The sequence below is a fragment of the Nannospalax galili genome, unplaced genomic scaffold (genome assembly GCF_000622305.1).
Source record: "Nannospalax galili isolate Female #2095 unplaced genomic scaffold, S.galili_v1.0 scaffold149, whole genome shotgun sequence".
Classification (NCBI taxonomy): Eukaryota; Metazoa; Chordata; class Mammalia; order Rodentia; family Spalacidae; genus Nannospalax; species Nannospalax galili.
The window spans coordinates 1,521,024-1,542,562 of record NW_008359763.1 but is presented as its reverse complement, the minus strand read 5'-3'; the positions used below and the strand labels follow the sequence as shown (position 1 = coordinate 1,542,562).

The following is a 21,539-nucleotide window of genomic DNA, read 5'->3' as shown; positions in this document are numbered from 1 at the left end:
TTGAGGAGGCCAGAGAGGGTTTCAGATCTAGATCTGGAGTCACAGGCAGTTGTGAACCGCCTGATGTGGGTGCTGGGAACTGAACCCGGGTCCTCTGGAAGAGCAGTAAGTGCTCTTAAGTGCTGAGCCATCTCTCTAGCCCCATCCTATCCAATTTTTATGTTGTGGTTTTTGCCAAGTCTTTGGCTTACGGAGGTCAGGGTGCCTCTGTGGGACACTGAACAGGTCAGTCACATCAGCCCAGTGGTCTAAGTATTAATGGGGGAACCCAGACTTCCTGAGCCTCATCTTCAATGCAAGGAGGCTGACAGACTTCACAGTTAAGACTTCATTTAGCTCCAGCGACCAAATTATTGAGTCTATTCAAGGAAAACAGCTTTATTTCACTATGTAATATATATTACTACAGCAAAAATTAATTTATTAAAATATGTGCAAGAAAACATACAGTGCGTACAGATTAATGAACAGCTAGTGTACTGACAATACAATTATAGCGTACTTGTCACAAGAGCCTTCTCTATCACATTTAAATTTTGATGCTAATACTGACGAATGTTTAACTTGGAAAGAGTATGGGGCATGTGAAAAGCAGATTTAAATTATAGACATTTACACGGGTCAAGGACCAGTGATGAGCAGTAGATGTTGCAAAGGACACCTGGCTTGGTGTTCAGCCTCCGGAAGTGTTAGTGAGCTCAGCGGTGGGAACATGCAGCTCTATGTGTGGCTGCTGGCGCCCGAGCTTCTTCTCCTCAGTCTTCTTTGGGTGGGCAGGGGTGAGCCTCTCCCCGAGGACCTGGGGCCCTCATCCCAGACACTCAGGCTGGCTCCTCGGGAAGGAGTTACTTCTTCTTCTCCCCTTTCTTGTCCTTCTCTTTGCTTCCACCAACTGTTAGTGCCAAGAGTCGCCTTTTGGCCAGAGGGGTTTTGGCATACCAGTTCTGCAATAAAAGGATGTTTAGGGAACCATCAAACAACATGAATACACTGAGATGCTCCACACGGTGAAGACACACACCTGCTAAGAAGCGGGGAGTGGGGCCGGAGAGATGGTTCAGTGGCTAAGGACATTGGCTGCTCTTGTAGAGGATCTGGGTTCAGTTCCCAGCACCTACATGGTGGCCAACAACCAGACATGACTCCAGTTCCAGGGGATCCTGGCCTCCACGGGTATTGCACACACGGGTACACTTACATATATGTAGGCAAAAGCTCATACGCATAAAAATAAAAAGAAGGGGACAGTTGAGTGGCCGTCAGACTCCAGGCATTTGGCGTGTGCTTAGTGCAGACATCTCACATCTCCTGAGTTTTCTAATCTGTGTTTCTCTGTGGTTCGAAACTTCTCCTCAAAAGAGTTTGTAGTTCTAGAGAATTGCAGGCTGACTCTAACCAACAACCCTGCTCACCTGAGGATATGGCTATCCTGATAATTAATGTGCCCGGCCCCCTGGCTCACAGTGATTGGTAGGAAGTCACTCACATGCTCTGAGGGACACGCTGTGAGAAATATGGCAGCAATAATGAAACCAAAAACACCAGACAGTCACTGAGTGATTGAAACCCTCCCCACTGATGGCCTTTTATTTGATACCTGAGAAACAGTTCAGTCTATTTTCTTATATTTAAAAAATTTTTATGTATCTGTTGTGCCTACATATATGTAAGTGCACCTGTGTTGTACAATGCCTGCAGAGGCCAGAAGAAGGCGCCAGATCCCCTGAAACTGGAGTTACTGATGGTTGTTAGCTGCCATGTGGGTGCTGGGATTGGAACCTGGGTCTTCAGCAAGAACAGCCAGTGCTCTTAACCACTAAACCCATCTCCCTGGTTCCATATTTCAGTTTATAAACCTTATAGTAATAATCTCAGTAAATGACTATATGTTATCTATTAATTTTCTTATAACTCACAATTAAAAACCATTTTATTTATTCTTTTCTCTGCGTGTATGTGTGTGTGTGTGTGTGAGTGTGTGTGTATGTGTGGCTATGTACATATGTGCACAGGTACTTATGGAGGCCAGAAGAGGGCATCAGATCCTCTGGAGCTGGAGTTACAGTGTTGTGAGCCAGCTGATGTGTGGGTGCTGGGAACTGAACCCAGGTCCTCTACAAGAGCAGCACGTGCTCTTAACCACCGAGCCATCCCTCCAGTCCCTGGTCATGATTCACACGGCTCCCTAGACACGAGAACTTCTCTGTGAACTATACACAGAAATAGAATTCCTGGAGAATTACAAGATATGATTCAATTAGCTATTGCCAAATTGCTCTCTATGAGTGGGAGACCATTTCAGTAATCGGTCTCAAAATGTCTTTGAGGGGAGAGGGCTCAGCAGTTAAGAGCACTGACTGCTCTTGCAGAGGACCTGGGTTTGATTCCCAGCACCCACATGGTGGCTACGAACCGTCCTTAACTCCAGTTCCAGGGGAATCTGAAGCCCTCTTCTGACCTCCATGGCATTGCAGGACACGGGTGCGCTCACATACGTGCAGGCAGTACACTCACACACATAAAATAATAAATAAGATATTTTTAAAAATGTCTTTGCTTTCTCCTGTCTTGTGGGTGGTAGTTTAGCTGGATAGAAACATGGGCTAAATGTTCATTTTCCTTTAGCACTTTGAAGGTTATAAGCCGCTGTCCTCTGACATCTCTTGTCAAAGAAATGCCTGATTGTTTATGTTGTTTCTTTGTGGTATTCTGGTGGCTTGTAAGCCTGGTTTGTTACCTTGTTCTTAGATTGCAAACAATTTAATCTGACACTGCATACTTTTAATTTGGGGAGATTCTCGGCAAGTATTTCTTCAGATTCGTCTCGTGTTCTTGTCTTGTAGAATTTCTGTTAGTTGAGCGTCAATGCCTCACCCATCTTCTGTGGATTGTAGTTTTACGTAAATGGGTTTTGTCCTTTTGGCTTTCTGTGCCGCCTTCTTGGGAACACCCCAGGACCACTTTCCAGCCAAGAGATCTGCCCTTGGACCACGTCTAGCTGACGGCTCGCACCTCTCTCTTCTTTTGTCATTCAATGTTAACTTTTGTGTTTTCATTTATAAGCATTGTCTTTGTGCTTTAAAGATAATTATCATATTATTTAATTTCATTTTTTTGTTTCAAAGTACATTTCTAGGAAAAGTCATGTTTTCACTTATTTTCTTGAACGTCTTGATTGTATTTCGTCAAACCCTTTTGTCAGATTGTACGTAACACTAGATTTTCTAAAATGTTTTCATCTTTTCATTTTCACATTCATTTTGAGTGGAAAGTTTTACTTTTTCTCCATCGCTCTCATTCCTCCACCCAAGCAATTGTGGAGTTGCTTCTATAAGGTCCCGACTCCAGTCACAGAACCAGGTTTTACATGGATGGTGTGGAGGTAATAATTCTTGGTGAGGGGCTGGAGAGATGGCTCAGCAGTTAAGAGCATTTGAGGAACTGGGTTCAGTTCCCAGCACCCAAATCGTGGCTAACAGAGGACCTAGGTTCAGCTCCCAGTTCCCAGATGGTGGCTAACAGCCACCTGTAACTCCAGTTCTAGGGGATCTGATGCCTTCTTCTGACCTCCTCGGGCAGTGCACAACACGGGTGCACCTACCTATATGCAGGCAATATACTCGTACACATAAAATAAAAATAATAAATAAAATACTAAAAAAATCCTTGGTGATACCAGGATGTCAAAGTCCTAGTCACGAAAGCAGCGACTTTACCATCTTTCATCCATAACTCAATGTCCTTTATTTACTTTTCTTTCTGTGCTGTTATTTATGCATGTGGGTGTACGTGTGCTTTTGTGTATGTGGAGGTCAGAGGACAACTTGAGGGTGTTGGCTCTCTCCCTCTATCACGTGGGTCCTGGGGATCACACTCAGGTCAGTAGGCTTGGTGGCAGGCACTCTACCCGCTGAGCCATCTTGCCAACTCGAATTCATTTTCCTTTATGTTGCATTCTGTGGAATATTCTTTGACCCTTTTTCTAGCACTCCTCCTTTAGCTGTGTTCAGTTAGCAGACAGCATTTGCTGAGCTTCTGCTTTAATGTTTAAATTTTTCAGCATCAGCATTCTACGTGGTTCTTTTTCTTGTGTGCTTTACCCTTGTAATGTTTCTGGGTTAAAAAAAAATTTTATTTATTATTATTATTTTTTTATGTGTATGCCTGTATTGCCTGCACGTAGGTAAGTGCACCCGTGTCATGCAATGCCCGGGGAGGACAGAAGAGGCTGTCGGGTCCCCTGGGACTGGAGTTACGGACAGTTGTTAGCTGCCATGTGGGTGCTGGGATGCGAACCCGGGTTTTCTGCTAGAACAGCCAGTGTTCTAACCGCCGAGCCGTCTCTCCAGCTCCATGTTTCTGGTTTTTATTATTCAGTTATACTAAGCAGTCCCCCTGGGAATGTTCTCTAAGTTCTTAGCACTACCAACTCTGTAATTTGTATCTGCGCAGTCTCCCCGGGGCATATTTTCTCCTTTAGCAAGGATCATGCCTGCTGTAGGAATCAGATGTCCTTTGCAGGATGAGCTTCCACACAGAATGGTTCTCTATTTGCTTTTGATATGATGTCAGGTTTCTTTTTTTTTAAATGACACCATGTAATTTTGTGAAATGTATTGGTATATCAAGGTGAGATTCTGGTACTCTGAAAGTGGTGGAAATTTGGAGTCCTGATGGACTTGCTCAGGCATGGTCTTTGATGTCTTAGAGGAGACCTTTATTCCACAGGCTCCCTGGTGGAGATCCTCCAGCACCCAGCTCTGTGCAGAACGCAGCTCTGCATCACTTGGGCATAGGGATCTCTGTACAGAGGTGTCTCACGCTCTGCAGAATATCAGCCAAGTGCTTGGCTCAGAAGTTTGCTCCCGTCTCTGAGGTACCTAGGGACTCACTCTTTCTTCTCTTAGCCTTCGCTATATTTTTATGAGTGAAACGGCCAAGTACTTAGTGTTGAGTTCTTAATTTACAGAATTCCTATTTCTATGGCCCAGAATATAGCTAATGAATTTGGCTTTGGAGCAAGCCATGAATTGCACACAGCCCTGTGCTCTTGGCTGAGTGCCCTGTAACGAATGACTGTCTCCTGTATTGTTTTCCTTTCTTTATCGTTGCTTTGGCAAATTACTCAAACTTAGTGCTTAAAGCAGCACATTTATGGTCTTGCAGTTCTGTAGGCCACGGTTTGAAATGGATTTCACCCGGCCGAGGTCAAGGCGTCTGCAGGGCTGTGTCCCTCCCTGGAGGCCCTGCTCTTTCTAGCTTCCACAGACACTCTGTTCTTCTGGCCTCTGGCTCCTCCATCCGCAGGCTGGTGACACTGGGCTCCTTGAGATGCCAGCAAGTCTCTCTCCAGGTGCCCTGTCTCTGGTTCCCTCTTCTGCTTTTCAGAATCATATTGAACTTGTCAGAATAGTTCAGGCTAGTGTCGGTCCTAGGATCCGCTGATAGTAGACTTACCACCCCTTTGCCTGTAAGCTCCATGTATTAGAGTGTGGACGTCTTTGAAGAGCTATGATTCCACCCACCACACCCCTGTACATATTAGGCGCCTTGTAAAGTAGGAGATTGTGAGGTCTAAATTGTGGCTGTATCATCCTCATCATTACATGTTTTCTCTACCATGTCCACACAACAGGATCAAATGTTCTGGAAGGATCTGGATGAGTTCGTTCTGACACATCCCTAGAAGGCAGTAGTCTCACATTACCCAGGGATCTGATGGAATCATCCCATTTGCTCATCTTCTCCAGAAAGGTGTCACTAACACATTTACTGAACAACTACTCGGGGCCACTGCACCTGGTGCTGCTATGGACCGGGGTGTAAAGTGGAGGTGGGAGGGAAAAGGGTTCAGTTTTGTAAACAAATGAAGACAATGGCTGGATCCACCAAGGATGGAGGTGAGAGGCACGTGCACTCTCACCCGGGTCACAGCAGGGTGACTTTTCTTTTCTTGAACAACACAGCCAGCCTTCAAACACCCGGCACAGACGACTCCTAGACATCACTTTGCAAAGTTCAAAACCCAGCTTTAGGTTTGAACACACTAAACCAAAGTCTTCAAAATAAGGAGGAAAATTGGTGTTTCAGAAAGGGGTAAAAAAGGCAGAATTTCAGAAAAAGTTATATCCCTGGAAGATGATATTTGTATATTAAGAACCAAATTTAAATTTAACCTAACAATGCTAATTTAATTTTAATTAATTTTAGTTTTATGTGTATGAGTATTTTGTCTGCATGATTTAAGTGCACCATGTGCACGCAATACCCACAGAGACCAGATGAGGGCATCAGGACTCCTGGGAACTGGAGCTACAGATGGTGGGTGTTGGTAACCAAATGTGAGTCTTTTGCAAGACTAGCCAGTACTCTTAACTTCCAGGCCATCTCTCCAGACCACAGAATGCGAACTTAAACAATTAAAGAACAGACTATAAATTCAAATGCTCAGCAAACTGATTAGTGTTAAAGATGTTCTTCCAGTTTTTACTAGAGCTGGGGGTCATCAAAATACAGCTTATTCGGTAAATCTAGCCTGTTGTTTGTTGTTGCTAATAAAGTTTTATTGAAACAGTCACACTTATTATTTTTTTTTTTACCGAGTGTGCCTGTGCTATGGTTCAGAGTTGATGGCTGGGGCTGAGGCTGCAAAGCTCTTGAAGCCTCAAGTTCTCCCTCTCTGGATCCATACAGAAAACACTCACCACCCCATCACCTAGACCATTACTGCTGGGGTCATTACTCTGATTACTTTTCACTTCCCGGGGGCAAATCAGGAGGGAAATAGTTTTTCAGCCTTGATAGAAAAGGAATTCATTCTAGGGGGAAAATAGCGTAATGTTAAGTAGGCTCCTGGGGGTGAGAGTCTTGAATGAAAATTTCAAGGCCCCTTTTGGTTATGGCGTGACACTGTGGTGACCTTCAGTTCCACAGGGGTGCTCTCCTCCCTCAACTTCCCAGTTGGCCAAGGGAGAGTTACTTTAGAGATGGGAATGGTACACGACTCTATTCACATTGATCTGAAGGAGGGAAAGCAGGCTTTGAGGAGTGCCTGCTGGCCTGGGCACCTGGGATGAAGGTTCCACCTTGACTGTGCCTTGGCCCTGCTTCGTGAATGGGAAGGCACGGGACTGCTGGCAGCTTCATTCCTCTTAGAAAAGGGGCCCTCGGAGGACAGCTCTGGGTTTTCTCTGGATCTCTGGATCGAAAAATCTGCAGTGTCAGAATGGCTCATACACTTGCAAACTAAATTTTGATGAGTTGTGTTTATTACTGAGATGCCCAGGAGGTGGAGAAAGGGAGGACACCACGGAGGACAGGGGCCAAACGGCTTTGGTTTGAAATATACGTAGGGGAGAATTTTCTTTATGCTATAATATGGTTCCATAATATGAAATACAAAGTGAATGCAAAATAAGAGAGAGAGAGAGAGAGAGAGTGTGTGTGTGTGTGTGAGAGAGAGAGAGAGAGAGAGAGAGAGAGAGAGAGAGAGAAAGAGAAAGAGAGAGAGGTTTTGTCTGTTTTTGGTAGGGTTAGGGACTAAACCTAAGGTTTTATGCATGCTAGGCAAACACTCTATGACTGATCTACACTCCCAGCTCTGAAACTACTGGTTTTGATGCTGTTACATTAGTCTATGGTTTGGCTGTTTATAAGGCCACCGATAATGACTTTCCTGCGATCTGGAAGACGTGTTCTACTGCCTAGGCTCAAATAGAGTGCACAGATAAATGGCTTATTGCTGAGGCTCAAAAGAGTTTGTGATCTCAAAAAAATGGCAAATATCAAATTTCATTGTATGTGGCAGAATTCAAATCCATACAGCCCAGGAAACTGGAAGGAGGGAGGGAGGGAGGGAGGTTGGTTATATGAGAAGTATTTGCCTAAGATTTGGCCAGCTGGGTCTTCTGTTACCTTAAAGCTCTCTTCTTCCTCTTTGTACACTGGATTCATGTTGGTCATCATAGCAATGAACTCCTCAGCGGTGAGTGGTTTGTGAGCCTGCTGCCGGATTCTGTGGTCTGTGAGCACATCTTTGACCGCTTTGACAATCTGACCTTGCGTGAAGCCATCGGTGACCTTCGACAGGCAGCTGACATTCAAGGAGTTTGTGAGCACACCTCCATGGCGTTGAATGATATGTTTCCAGAGGACTGTTCCATACAAGATGGCGGGAAAGACAGAGCACAAGCGTCACTGTAGAGTAAACAGGGCTAGCCCAGTTTTCCATACAAAACCCTGTCTTGAGTAAGTGTAATCAAGTGAGTTTGGATAAGTGGCAGATTATTTTTTTTCTTAATTGTGAAGTTCATTTCTTATATTTTTTAAAAAAGAAGTTTTTGCTATTTTGTATGTAGGGGTGTTTTATCTGCACATATGTATGTGTACGGTGTGTATGCAGTGCCTATAGAGACCAGTAGAAGGAATCAGATCCCCTGGAACTGGAATTACAGACCATTGTTGACTGCCATGTGGGTGCTGGGAACCAAACCTGGGTCCTCTGTAAGAGCAACCTGTGCTCTTAGCTACTAAGATGTCTCTCCAGCCCTGATTTCTTGTAATTGTTTTTGTATTTGGAATAAGAATACAGATTCCAGTTTTAATTAGCTGGTACCAGGCTCTGTAGAACATCATATACTGGACTAAATAGAGAACCTTGTTGTCCCCCCAACAACTGTAGACACACTGGCCGACTGCAGTCCACTGGATCAGTACTGGGATCAGTACTGCGCAATGAGGCCTTTCAGTAACAACACAGGGACACTGTAAAAATGAATCATAAAATGATTCTTGATGCTTAACTTCAGAGACAGAATGAACTCTTGTATGATGCTCAAAATAATGTCACATCCCAAGAGTTACATCCTGCTACTCAGACAGCTTTAAGGTGCTTGCTGTTTCCAGACTGAGGTCTGTCTCTTCATTCAGAAGCTCTGGTCAGGCCTTTCTAAAGCATTTCAACTTCCCCAAGGAACACTGAAATTGTATTAAAAAAACGACCCTTCCAATGAGATCTGATGATAGATAGGTCAGGGTATGGGTCAGTCCTGGGTCTATTCAATAATCTCATGATGCAAATCCTTCCACCCAAAGCCGGTGAAGATGCAGGATTCTGCTGTGGGGGTTACAGTGGCTTGTGGGGACCCATGGCTCACATTTAGAGAGACTACTGCTGGGCTGGGAGCTATTTCACAGTTCACCCCAACTGGCTTCCTGGTAGGGGTGCAATGCCCTTGGGTGAGCTGAGTTGCTAAAGGATTAGAAGTGATGGGTTTGGAATCCTGTAGGGAGACCAGCTGGGGCCACAGAGACCCCCTGATTAGCTTGAAGCTACATCTAACTTCCTGGAGCCATCCAGCTGCTTCCTTGGTGTGTTTAAGATGCTGGAGAAGGAAGCAGAGCAACGACCATGAGGCGTGTGAGGCCAGTGTGGTGTGGCCTTGTCCATAGCCGCACTGTTACTGTTACTCAAACTATTATCCTTGCATTGAAGGTTTTAACCCTTATTAAGACATCAATCGTGAAAGATCAGCTACAAAGACTTTTGAAGTATGACCTGTAAAGACAGATCACGGAAGGTGGGGAGAGTCCCCACCTAAATACAACCGCCACAGAGTTAGAAGTCAAGAAATATGACCCTGGTACAACTGACAGCAGCTCAATGACTATGGCTTCTGCCCAGATCTGGCCCATCTACAGAAAGCACCAGTGAATCCGAGAAGTGACTCTGGCTGGATGAGGAGGGAAGGATGAGTCACAGGCAAGGTCCCTAAGATGAGCCCCAGTAGTCATCAAGGCGGGGAAAGAAGATGGTTTCAGTCTTGGTGCACAGGAACAGAATTGCTGCCTGTGGTGTAGGTAGAACTGTCTGTGCGGGGCACTGGGAGCCATGGCACCCCAGAGGCAGAGCCCCCTCCCCCACCCTCGCTGCAGTAGTAACAGCCTTAGATGGTCCCTGGCCAGATCATCCAATCACCCAGCATGAGCAATCTCATCACCAGTAAGGACCTGTCAGTCATGGAGTGCAGGAATCCTGGTGCAGCCAGGTCTCTCATATGCAGAAACTATCTAAATCTACCTATCTATATCTGTATCTATATCTAAATCTGTATCTATAACTCCAGAAGGTGGGGGGAGGAGGGAGCAGAGAGGGTGGTGGGAGTTGGCCATCAGCCAGCTACAATGATATACATGCCTGACAGTGTTCTAAAAATATTTTATTATTTCTATTTTATGTGTATGAGCACATTGCCTGCATGTGTGTAAATGCACCTGTGTTGTATAATGCCCATGGAAGTCAAAAGAGGGCATCAGATCCCCTGGAACTGGAGTTATAGATGGTTATTAGACACCATGTGGATGCTGGGAACCGAACCCAGGTCCTCTGCAAGAGGAACCAGTGGTCTTAACCACTGAACCAGCTCTCCAGCCCCTATGTGTGACAATGTTTTAATGAAACCCATTGCTTTGTACATGAACTAAAAATTGTTTTAAATAAAGAAATACATGATGCTGCTATTTGTGTAGCATTTTGGTGAAAATTCCTCAATGTACACTCAACACTGATTATATTTTAAATATTACCACTGTGAGTGGAGGGGTAGGTTTGAGGGCAGTGGCAGAACTTGCCCACCTGCCCACAGTCACCTTGGGACCCAGAGAGTAGGCGAGAGGACCAGGCTTGACTTAACCTCATGGATGACAAACCTGATCTATTAGATTTTAAAAGACCATGGCTGTGATGTTTTACAAAGTTACTTTGAGCTCTTGACAGTTGAGTGGCTGCCCCCAGGGCCTATGGTTATGGACCTGGTGTAGAGAGTCTTAGTAGAGACAGGAGTGCCATAGTGAGCCCTGGGACTGGCAGACTGCCAGTGTGACCCAGAGCTCAGGTGGGAAGGGCAGGCGCATGGAAATCCTGGGGCTGGTGTGATGTGGGGTAAGGACCCTGTCAGAACTCGAGTACTCAAGGCATTGAAGGGCCCTCTAGTGGGGATTGTATTTATTTTGTGTGCATGTGTGTGTGTGCATGTGCGTGTATGTGTGCATGTGCGTGTATGTGTTCATATGCTGCTGCTGGATATTTTCCTCAATTTTTCTCACCTTAGTTTTTTGAGATAGGGTCTCATGCTGAACCTGGAGTTCACTGGCTTGTCTAGACTGGCTGGCCAGCAAGCTCTAGGGCTCTTCTTTGTCTCTCTCTGCCCAGTGCTGGGATTACCGGTGTGCAGCACCATGCCTGGCACTTAGGTGGGTGCTGGGTATTCAGACTCAGGTTCTCACGCTTGTGTAACAAGAACTTTACTGCCTGAATCCTCTCTCCAGTCTCTGTATGTGACTTTCCCTCTTAAAAGGGAAGGGCTCCTCACTTCCACAGACTAATCAACCCATTAAGGAAACGGGGAAGAACCTGGGCTCTGCCTTGGTTCCGTCAGCTTTTGATGCCCCCAAGTGACCCCATCCCGGCTGGACTCAGCATGCCACAGTATCTTAACATTCATTTTATCTTGGGATTCACAGGTGGAAGATATGAATGATATGCTTTGAGTGAGTGGCTGACCCTCTGGGGCCTTGAATTCCAAACAAATCTGAAGACGTCACCGGGGCTCATCCCATCACACTCCGGCCAGGCGGGGCCTATGATGAATTGTGTAATTAGCCAGAAAGACCCTGGGGAAGTGCAGTGAGAGGGAAGCATTAGGGCTCTGGAGAGGAGGCGGTCCAGGGGGCTTCTGCGGATCAGACAAGGCATTTATCAATCAGGGGGTGTTTCTTTGCACAGCGGCATGATTTGGGGGCTAAGAGGGAAGGCAGACACTGAGTTATGTCTAGTAGACCTTACTGTGTGTCCCCCAGCTGTCCCCCTGGCCTGTTTGTGCCCACTGACCCCACTCAGTCCTGGGGTCTTTGACAAGTGGGGTGGGAATGTGTTCAAACACCTCTGTGGCTCTGCTGCCAGCAGACGGATGGCTGAGCAGCTATGGATCTGCAGCCTCGGACTGCCAGGATGGGAGAAACCAGTTCTGAGCACTGCTAAGGCAGGAGCCGTCTTTCTTTAAGACAGATGCTCCGCTAGGACAACTATGAAGGCTTCAAGGTTACTGCGGGAAACGAGGGGCAGCGTTTATGAAGTCAGCAGGAGTGGCGCCCGAACAAATCACCATCAGGAAAGAAATATGTGAGAAGCAGGCGCTTGGTGGATGGGGCCAGGGCCCAGGAGAGGTGCTTTCTTACCACGGGGGAAGGGACACCGTCTCCTTCTCCACCATGACACTGATGCCGCAAGAGGCTGAGGAAGGGATCCATAATGTGACCCAGTCCTCGGAGATGCCTGGCGTTTTGTCACAGAGCAAAATCACCGTGATGCACATCGATAGCTTCGTTTCTAAAGGGCCTGTAGTTTTGTCAAACAACAGCAACCATTCAATCCAGAGCAAAGAATGCTGCTGTGGTGACTTGAAATGAATGACACCCCCACCTTACTGTACTAACCCGACATATGTAGAACAAAAAGGGGAGGAAAAGAGGGGAGAGGACGGTGGGGACGCGCTGGCTGAGACCTCAGCTGTGGTCACCGGGAGTGTGGCTGCCGTTGCGCCTCCCTCCGTATGGACTCCTTGCATCGTTGGGCAGCCTGTCGCCCCTGAGCTGGCCTCATTTTGACCAAGGTGATAGAGCCGAAGAAACGTCCTTTCCTCTAAAGTCTCCCGTGACATCCACCAAATACACCTTTTCTCTGTTCTGAGGCTGGCTGGCTGGAGAGAACCCCAGTGTGAGTTGTGTGGTCCTCCATGATAGGCAAGCCCTAGAAGGGCAGAGGCATAAGGGGTCCCCAAATCCTCCAGTGCTTTGTGTATGGTGATGATTTATGAAGCCAGGGTCACACTGTGTCAAGATAGATGGGTGCTGTAGAGAAAGGCCTTACAATACTTGCCGTATCTGGAAGCGTAATCTGGTCTGGGAACCAAAATAATTTTCTGGTAAACTCTGCAGAAAGACTGAATTTCAGCATCAAAAGGGCGCTGTGTGGTTCCCACCAGCAGGACTCTATCGTCTGGCTTTAGGAGTTTCAGGAGTTTTGGAAGGTACTTTTTCAGGCGTTTTGGTTCATTCTGGGAGGAAGAGAGAAGGGAAAGATTAGTTCACACAGAGAAAGCTGAATGGGAGAAAACGTTCTGTAGTAGGAAAACACGTAGGTTTCGCAAAGTCGGCTCGAGGCTCTGAGCAGATTCCCTGTTCCCAGATGAGCCCTGGAAGGCGCTTCCTACCCTGAGTGATCTTTTAGTAAAGTTTATTTTTATCTTTGTGTTTGCATGCTTTTGCCTGCATGTATGTAAATGCACCGTGTGCATGCAATACCCACGGAGTCGGAAGGAGCTGTCGAATCCCCTGGAACTGGAGTTATGGACGATTTGTTAAGACACCATGTGGGCGTTGGGAACTGAACCCAGGTCAGTGCTCTTAGCCACACTGAGCTATCATTCCAGCCCCCTCCGGTGATTTTTAATTGTTGGAATTTCCTGTCCTCAGCCTCTAGCATTCGGACTTGGAATTTAAGAAGGAAGGAAGCACCTGCCGGAGCAGGAGCACTGGCACCTTGACCCTCTCAATGCCCCCATCCCCCTAAGGCTGATTTCCCAATGGAAGGAGCCCATGGGGGTGGAGGGGGTGGGGTGCGGAGACAGAGGCTCTGCTTTGCTCTGAGCTTTTTGGAAGAGGGACTCAGGGTTCACTGTACTGATGGAGTAACCATGAGGATCCGAGGTCCCAGCTTTCATGTTGGAAAAATGCCTGGCCGCAGAAGGCTCGGCAGCCGTCTCTCTGAAGCACCTCGGCAGCCGCTTGGGGCTGTATCACTGCAGCATAACATCAGTACTAATGAGGGAGAAGTTGGAGTGAGGATTGGTTCTCTGCTCTGGACCCCTGGGAGAGGCAGATCTGGCCCTGTTGCCATGGGCAACACCCTATCTTGCAATTAAGCCTGACTGGCACAGCTCAGCAAAGAAGGATGCGTGGGAAGGAGCCTGGCAGAGATGCTCACGCCCAGCCCTGGCTGCTGCCCCACTGGCTGGTGGCTGGTGCTAGTCTGTATCTTCATTAACTTTGTGGTCATTTGCATGCCCACTTTGGGGAAAAAATGTGTATTTACAACTTTAGCATGTTAAAAACACTGGTTGTCTTTATTACACTGTAGGAGTTTTTATGTTTTAGGTACCAGTCTCTTGCCAGTAAGTGCTGTGCAAATATTTGCTTCCATTCTGTGGGCCACCTTTTCACTGTTTAAAATTTCCATTTGTTCATCTCAGAACCTTGTAAGAGTTCTGTGGGGCTTTCATCACCCTGGGGTGCTCTCAGGGCCTCTCACATGGGGGGGGGCAGGTAGGAAAAGAGGCTTTGAAGTAAAGAAGGGAGGCTGGGTCAAAGGTCTCTGGCATACAGACAGTGCTCAATAAGTGCAGAGTAACTGATTCTCAAGCTGTTTATCTTCTTTATTATTTACCTTTGTGATGCCAGATAATTTGCCCTTCCAGAGGCAGATCCCCCTGTACCCCAGGTACCCACAGTTCTCAGCAGCCCCAACATCACCAGAGTCTCTTAGTCCAAGGATCTGTGCAAGTCTTTTGGAGGTAGTTATGTACTGAGTGTCACTTGCTGTAGGGGCAGCATTGAAACCCAAGTGCATGGTCGTATCACTGCCCAGGTCGCCCCCCCCACCTCCACCCACTGGCCCCAGCCTGGGCTCCTTCTCCTTCCTCCAACAGTGATTCTAATAATGGGCTTTAAGTCCCACTTGTAGCTCTGATTGGTGGAAGGCACCCCAGTCTCTTCATCTGTAAAATGTGGCAATGATAGCTTTGAGCTAGGCAGAGCTTAGTACACCTGCCCCTGGCTCGTGCCCTTTCATGTGAGTTTACAAGTCCCCTCTCTTGTCTCCTGTAATAGGCCCTCAGATTGGCTTATTAAACACAGATGGGGCTGACAAGTGTGTCAGACGTGGGATCCATGGCAGTTACCACACTTGACACAAATCTTTATCCTGTGGAACTGACTCATCAGCAGAGAGGGTAAAAACAGGTCCACAGACAAATGGTTAGATAGCATGTTACCGGATCTGTGTGGTGAAGAAAGAGAAGGCTTGCCAGTGAGCCGGAGCTGGGAGGGAGGGGCCATGGAGGGGAGGCAAGCGACAGGGACAGTGCCGAGATGCCATCTGCCCAGAGCTGTGACAGGGAGGAGGGTGCCCTATGGACCAGGGAAAGAGGTCCAGGGAGAGGCCGGTGAGTGCAAAGAATCCCGAGGTCCAGATGTACTGGCTGGTTGTAGGACCAGAGAGGCCCAAGGGGAGACCGAGGGGATGGGGCCGGGGCAGGTCTGCAGCCAGATCACGAGAGCCTTGTGGGCTTTGAAAGTCAGCAATGCAAGTGCCTGTCACTTCATTCAGAGAGGGGTCCAGGCCCTTTCCTTCTATGTCAGAATACAGTTCCTGGCAGGACAGACTCTACCTCTGACTTCCCACCTCATGGGTGCTTTTCCAGAAGGTTTCCTGTCCATCTGTACTAGTCCTGTCTCTGCCCGGCAGCTGAGGCTTAGTTCGGGTGGGGCCTTTCGGCATGGGTCCCCTGTGTCTTTTTAACTAGTTGATGGACTCCCCTGCAACTAAGGGTCTAAACGCAGATGTTCTATGTTGCTTGTGTTTTCAGTGTCACACCTAAGAAGCCATTGCCCAGCCCACCGTCACTATTTTTATGTAAATTTATGTATAAATACGTATATTTATATGTTGATGATATTTTTCTCTAAGGGGCATTTATTTTAATTCCTACTTGCAGGTCTGATGGACTACCTGTTAACTTTTGCATACAGTGTGAGGTAGGGGTTAAATTTGTTCCTTTACAGATGCCTCTGTCCAGCTGTTCCAGCACCATTTGTTGGAGAGGTAATGTTTGCATTAAGTCGTCTTGGTACCTTTGTCAAAAATCAGCTGCCTGTGACTGTGGGGATTTATTTCTGGACCACCATTCTACTTATTAATTTATATGTCATTCTTTGCTGATGCCAGGATCACACATGGGTTTTGCTCTTTGCAATATTGTAGCAGTTAGGAAATAAAATTGAGAACTGTTGGAGATCTCCTGACAACTTTGCGTCTCTTTTAAAAATTATTTTGGCTGGATTTCTTGAACTTCTATGTGAACAAACCAGCAGGACTATTTATGGGGGTTTCACTGAATCTGTAAGTGGATCCCGGGATGATGTTGTCTTTACATTAAGTCTGTAACCCATGCACACAAAATGTCTTTGTTTATTTAAGTCTCAGAATTTCTTAACAATGTTTTACAAGTAGTCTTCAGAGAGATGTCTATGGAGCAGGGATGGACAAGCTGAGGCTGGTGGGTTGAGACATGGGTGGAGACAGAGGGGCTAGTTTAGTCCTTTGAGAAGCAGAGCGGGGAAACAAGCCTTGTAGGGGTGATAGCCTCTGAGCGGTGCACCTGTGAGCTGCCCAGAGATTAATGGCAGAAGGACTGATCAGACGGTCCTGGGAGGCTGGAGACACACCTGCCGGGCTGAGGCAAGCCTCCCCCCCCCCAGCAGCTCAGTTGCTATGGTGATGGCAGCCCCAGCTCTTCCTTCGGAGGCAGGAGATGATATTACTGCTTGCATGGCCTGACATGGCAGGGGCAGCTGAAATTAAGTAGCCTATTTGGATGACAAATGTTGATCCTGGATGGGCCCATAGTGACATCTACACACCGAGGTGCGGGGCCACCTCCACATTCGCCAGCCCTCACTGCTGGCCCGCCAGCTCCTCACAACTGTATTATGTGGGCAATTTCAAATTAGTGGCATCTACACGGCAATTTCAATTTGCTTTTTCTGCAGTTAACGCCACAAAACGAGCACGGCAGCCAACGCCGACAAAGCAAGCAATTCCCCGGTGGAGGTGGAGACCTATTGTGGCGGCGGGGAAGGCTCGGGCTAGATGAAGTAACAAAGGGTAATGGTGCAGAAAACGCAGGAGCGGGCATTTTTGCCTCATTCTTTACCTTCTACTCCCACACGACAACTGACCGGACGGAGCAGCGTGGGGTGGGCACTGGATGGGGCCCACCACGGCAGGGCCGGATTCCTAAGAGCAACCAGGGTGGGGCCCTGATGTTGGACTTTCCTGAGGTTCCTGAGGCCTGAGGGCTTGTCAAGGGTTTCTGGGGTGACGCAGGAGCAGGAGGATAGGCGATTGGAGTGTTGTATCTTTTTGGCTCTTAGGAGGTCCCCAACAGACAGTTCTCAGGAGGTCTAGTATGCACCCAGGGGAGCTAAGGGGATGAAGAAGGACACACCAAGAGGGCTAGCCCCATAGCAGGAGAAACCAGTGTGTATACTATAGATCTTACAGCCCACGGGTGGCGTCTAGGAAAGGTCAAGGTGTGGCCTCTGCACTTAGCCTGGCTCTGAATCCATTACCCCTTACCAGTTCCGCATTCTCTCTGAAAGAGAGGACCAGGTCTCTGTCCCAGGGCTGCTGGGAGTTCCCTTCCTGGGTTTATCCTGTCTCTTTTTCCTGCCCTCTCTAGCCAGGCCTCCGGTCTGGTAGACCCAGGAGTGTGGCTTCCTGACCTAGGCTCCATACTCGGGAGCTGTGGGTGCCCAGCCAGCCCTTCTCCATTTTATTTCTCAGAAGGATCTGAGCTTCACGCATTTACCATGAGGGGCCTTAAGCCAAGGCAGGAGGCATTGAAGGGGAATCTGTCATGGTGGATGAGATTTCACAGGGGCGTTCCTAGAACCCCTGAGCCAAGCAGACAGCTACTCTGCTGGGCCAAGCAGCCCTACTCTTCGTGCTGTGGCTGTGGTCGATGGGGACGTGGACTCATGCTTACTTCTCTGGGCCTTGGTAGTTTGGAGATCAGGAAAGTCTTTGGGATAATGGCTGGGCAGGAGGAAGAAAGAGCACTGGGTCCAGGGGACATTCTAGGACTTGTCTGACCATGTGGCTTATGGTCTTTAAGGCAGGAAATTCCTCTGACAGTTAAGGATCTTGTAGCAGAAGTGAGCAGAAGAAATGTCTGATTTGCTGACAGCGAGGCCTCCTTTGCCTATAGAGCAGACTCAGCCATGGATGGTATTTGTGAGGTCAGAGAGGTGAGAACAGACAGGCTGCTGCATGGTCTGGAGAGGTGGCTCACGTGCACCGCCATCCTCTCCCTCCTCTGCCAACCTCCTACCTCCTGCTGGCTCCCCACATGCGAGGTACCTATTGAGCCTCGCTTTGCTTCCAGCCGCCAGTGCTTCTCAAAGCCCTCCAGCCCTCCCCATTGGTCTCTGGACCTCTCGACGGGCCACATCTGTCTGATTCACTGTAGACTCAGATTGCTGTGGTTGCTGATAGTCAACTGACACAGCTAAGTGGTTTTAGGAGAGGGTGGGAGGGAGGCTTCCTGAACCCAGAGACTGTTCTGGTTGGAACTCTTTGACTTGGTAGTGTCTTCCCATCACGCAGGTTAAAGTCCCCGTGGGAGAGCAAGTCACCCTGTCCCATCAGCGATGCACATGTCTAATGGTGTCATATGTATGACCCCTGACTGAGCACAGCCCTGCATTGCTCTTTAGACTTAGGACCTGATCCTCTGTCATTTTTCTGTGGTCAATTCCTCAGTTTTGGAACCCCCCCAATATCAGAGTCTGGCCAGCAGAGGGCGCTAACTGCCAGATTCCCAGCTCAAATAATGAATGACTCCTAAGAGTTTCTGAAATGACAGGGCAATCAGGACTCATTTGGAGAAGAAAAGATTGAGCTTTTATTCTTTATCCAAATCATCTCTACCTGCTGAAAATGATGTATAATACATAAGGACCCAAAGTGATTAAAATCCTTACGAATTTAATCAGAAATTCACAGTTAACCACTATTTGCTTTGGTGTAAATTGGTGTGGGATAACAGGCCTGTGTATCTGCAATTTTTTTTTTAACCTGTGGGAAATTTTCTGGTGATTGGTGGGGGGAAGTGTGGGGGAGGGGACCATTGAAAGGGGAGAAAAGAAGGAAGGAAGCAATTGGGACCAAACTCCCTGGAGACCCCCCATGTAAGGACTTATCTGGGCTGTTGACGGCCTTTGTTTGTGAATTTCAGATCCTTTGCTATTTATTATTATGAACAATAGGAAATGCTAATAATAACTCCATGTGTGCCCCTGGTCATCGCCGAGCAGAGCTCTCTAAATTGTTTCTTTCCTCTGAATCATATGTTTGAGCTGAAATCCTCCCTCTTGTCTCCGTTTTCTTCTGAATTTACCTCATAAGACTCAAGCCTCTGGATTCTTTCAAATACTGACAAGCACTTAGGGCAGGCGGCCTACTGTGGGAGAATTTAAAAGTCCCACATCTGTCTCCTTTTCTCCCTTGAAAGACTTTTTTTAAAAAGTAGAGGCAGACCTTGTGAGGGGCCCTGGGGAGGAAGGAAAAGTCAGAGGCAGAAAGCACTGGGACACGCTTACCAGCTTCTCAGCCTGGGGAACTTTTCTGAGGAAGGTTTTCTCTGTGTCTTGGATCCACACCACAGACGGCTGGAGCTGGCGAGCCACCTGAGGGAGGGAAGCGGGCCTGGAGCTGGGTGTCCCACAGCAGGACATGGCAGGCCTCCCTGGAATGCCTTGAGGAAGGCAGACCTTTGAGGTCACCCCAACACGCCTGCCTACCCCCCATGGCACGGGAGGCTTTGCAGCTCAGAAGCTGCCTACAGGATGAGGTCTGGCTGTGGCCTCCCCTCCGCTGTGGAGGGCCTGTCTTAATGGACACGCATTCCTGTTCCAGCACCCCGAGTCCCTGCTCGGTTTGGTTTTCAATAAACCAACAATTTTCTGCTGGGAGTGAATAGGAACGGGGCCACAGGTTTTAGTCATGGCTGACTTGCAGCCGGTCCCCAGGGTTATTCAAGTTTGCTTACCATGAGAAAAGTTTCGTCACAGGCTCTTGGATGCTACGTGTTAGTTTCCTGTGCCTCTGTGGCCAAGGCTCCCCCTGGCAGGCAGCTCTGAACCTCTCCAGACTGGACAGGGCTTTGGGATGAAGTTGGGACTGGACTTACCCATGGCCCACACACCCATCAATCTCTTCAAATCACCCCCGTGACAACGAAGTTCTTTTGCAATAATGAAATTGTGGTGGACAAAGGCGTTTTCAGCCACAGTGTTAGGCAGTCTTATTTATATACTTCCTGGGATGAAAAGATTTTAAACCAGGTCATTCATTCGATAGCTCATAGAAAGTCACTAGGGGCAGGAAGGCCATGTCTATTTCCCTGACATTATATACCAAGTGGCAAGTTAGGGCCAGAAATCAGATTATGCACCAGCAAGAACAAGTGGATGTTGACTGAACTTGATTCTGCGTGGCCTAACACTTGGACTGATGCTTCCACAGCCCCTAGTGCACCAGGACATGCAGCAAACAGCCAGAACCAGCATGGTTGAGGACGCTTTAGGAGTTTAGACTACAAAGCCTGAGAATTCAGAGTCCCAAATTTTAATTCCAGGCTTTAGAATGCGTGACTAAGGAGGAAGCCAACAGTGAGCAATGGGATTGGTATGTACCAGGCATGAGGCACAGGTGCTGTGTACATCAGAGCCAGTGCATACCTTACAGCATGCACACACACATCAGAGGCAGAGGGGACATGTGAGAACCAGTGCTCACATGTCAGAGCCAGTACACACACATCAGAGCCAGAGTACACATGTCAGAATCAGTGTACACATGTCAGAGCCAGTACACACACATCAGAGCCAGTACACACGTTAGAATCAGTGTACACATGTCAGAGCCAGTACACACACATCAGAGCCAGTACACACACATCAGAGCCAGAGCACACGTTAGAATCAGTGTACACATGTCAGAGCCAGAGTACACACATCAGAGCCAGAGTACACATGTTAGAATCAGTGTACACATGTCAGAACCAGTGCTCACACATCAGAGCCAGAGTACACGTTAGAATCAGTGTACACATGTCAGAACCAGTACACACACATCAGAGCCAGTACACACACATCAGAGCCAGAGTACACATGTTAGAATCAGTGTACACATGTCAGAACCAGTGCTCACACATCAGAGCCAGAGTACACGTTAGAATCAGTGTACACATGTCAGAACCAGTGCTCACACATCAGAGCCAGAGTACACGTTAGAATCAGTGTACACATGTCAGAACCAGTGCTCACACATCAGAGCCAGAGTACACGTTAGAATCAGTGTACACATGTCAGAACCAGTGCTCACACATCAGAGCCAGAGTACACGTTAGAATCAGTGTACACATGTCAGAACCAGTGCTCACACATCAGAGCCAGAGTACACGTTAGAATCAGTGTACACATGTCAGAACCAGTGCTCACACATCAGAGCCAGAGTACACGTTAGAATCAGTGTACACATGTCAGAACCAGTGCTCACACATCAGAGCCAGAGTACACGTTAGAATCAGTGTACACATGTCAGAACCAGTACACACACATCAGAGCCAGAGTACACATGT

General features: G+C 47.7%; 1 protein-coding gene across 1 annotated transcript in view; it reads right to left on the bottom strand.

Moving 5' to 3' along the window:
* Positions 1–457: 457 nt before the first annotated feature.
* Positions 458–21,539, bottom strand: part of Iqca1 (IQ motif containing with AAA domain 1) — a 180,864-nt gene continuing 159,782 nt past the window's right edge. The window contains exons 17-20 of the mRNA XM_029558967.1: positions 19,498–19,584; positions 12,935–13,112; positions 7,915–8,153; positions 458–944 (exon numbers count right to left, since the gene is read on the bottom strand). Coding sequence (XP_029414827.1) covers positions 846–944; positions 7,915–8,153; positions 12,935–13,112; positions 19,498–19,584 — 603 coding nt within the window. The 3' untranslated portion in view covers positions 458–845. The remainder of the gene's footprint in view (positions 945–7,914; positions 8,154–12,934; positions 13,113–19,497; positions 19,585–21,539) is intronic.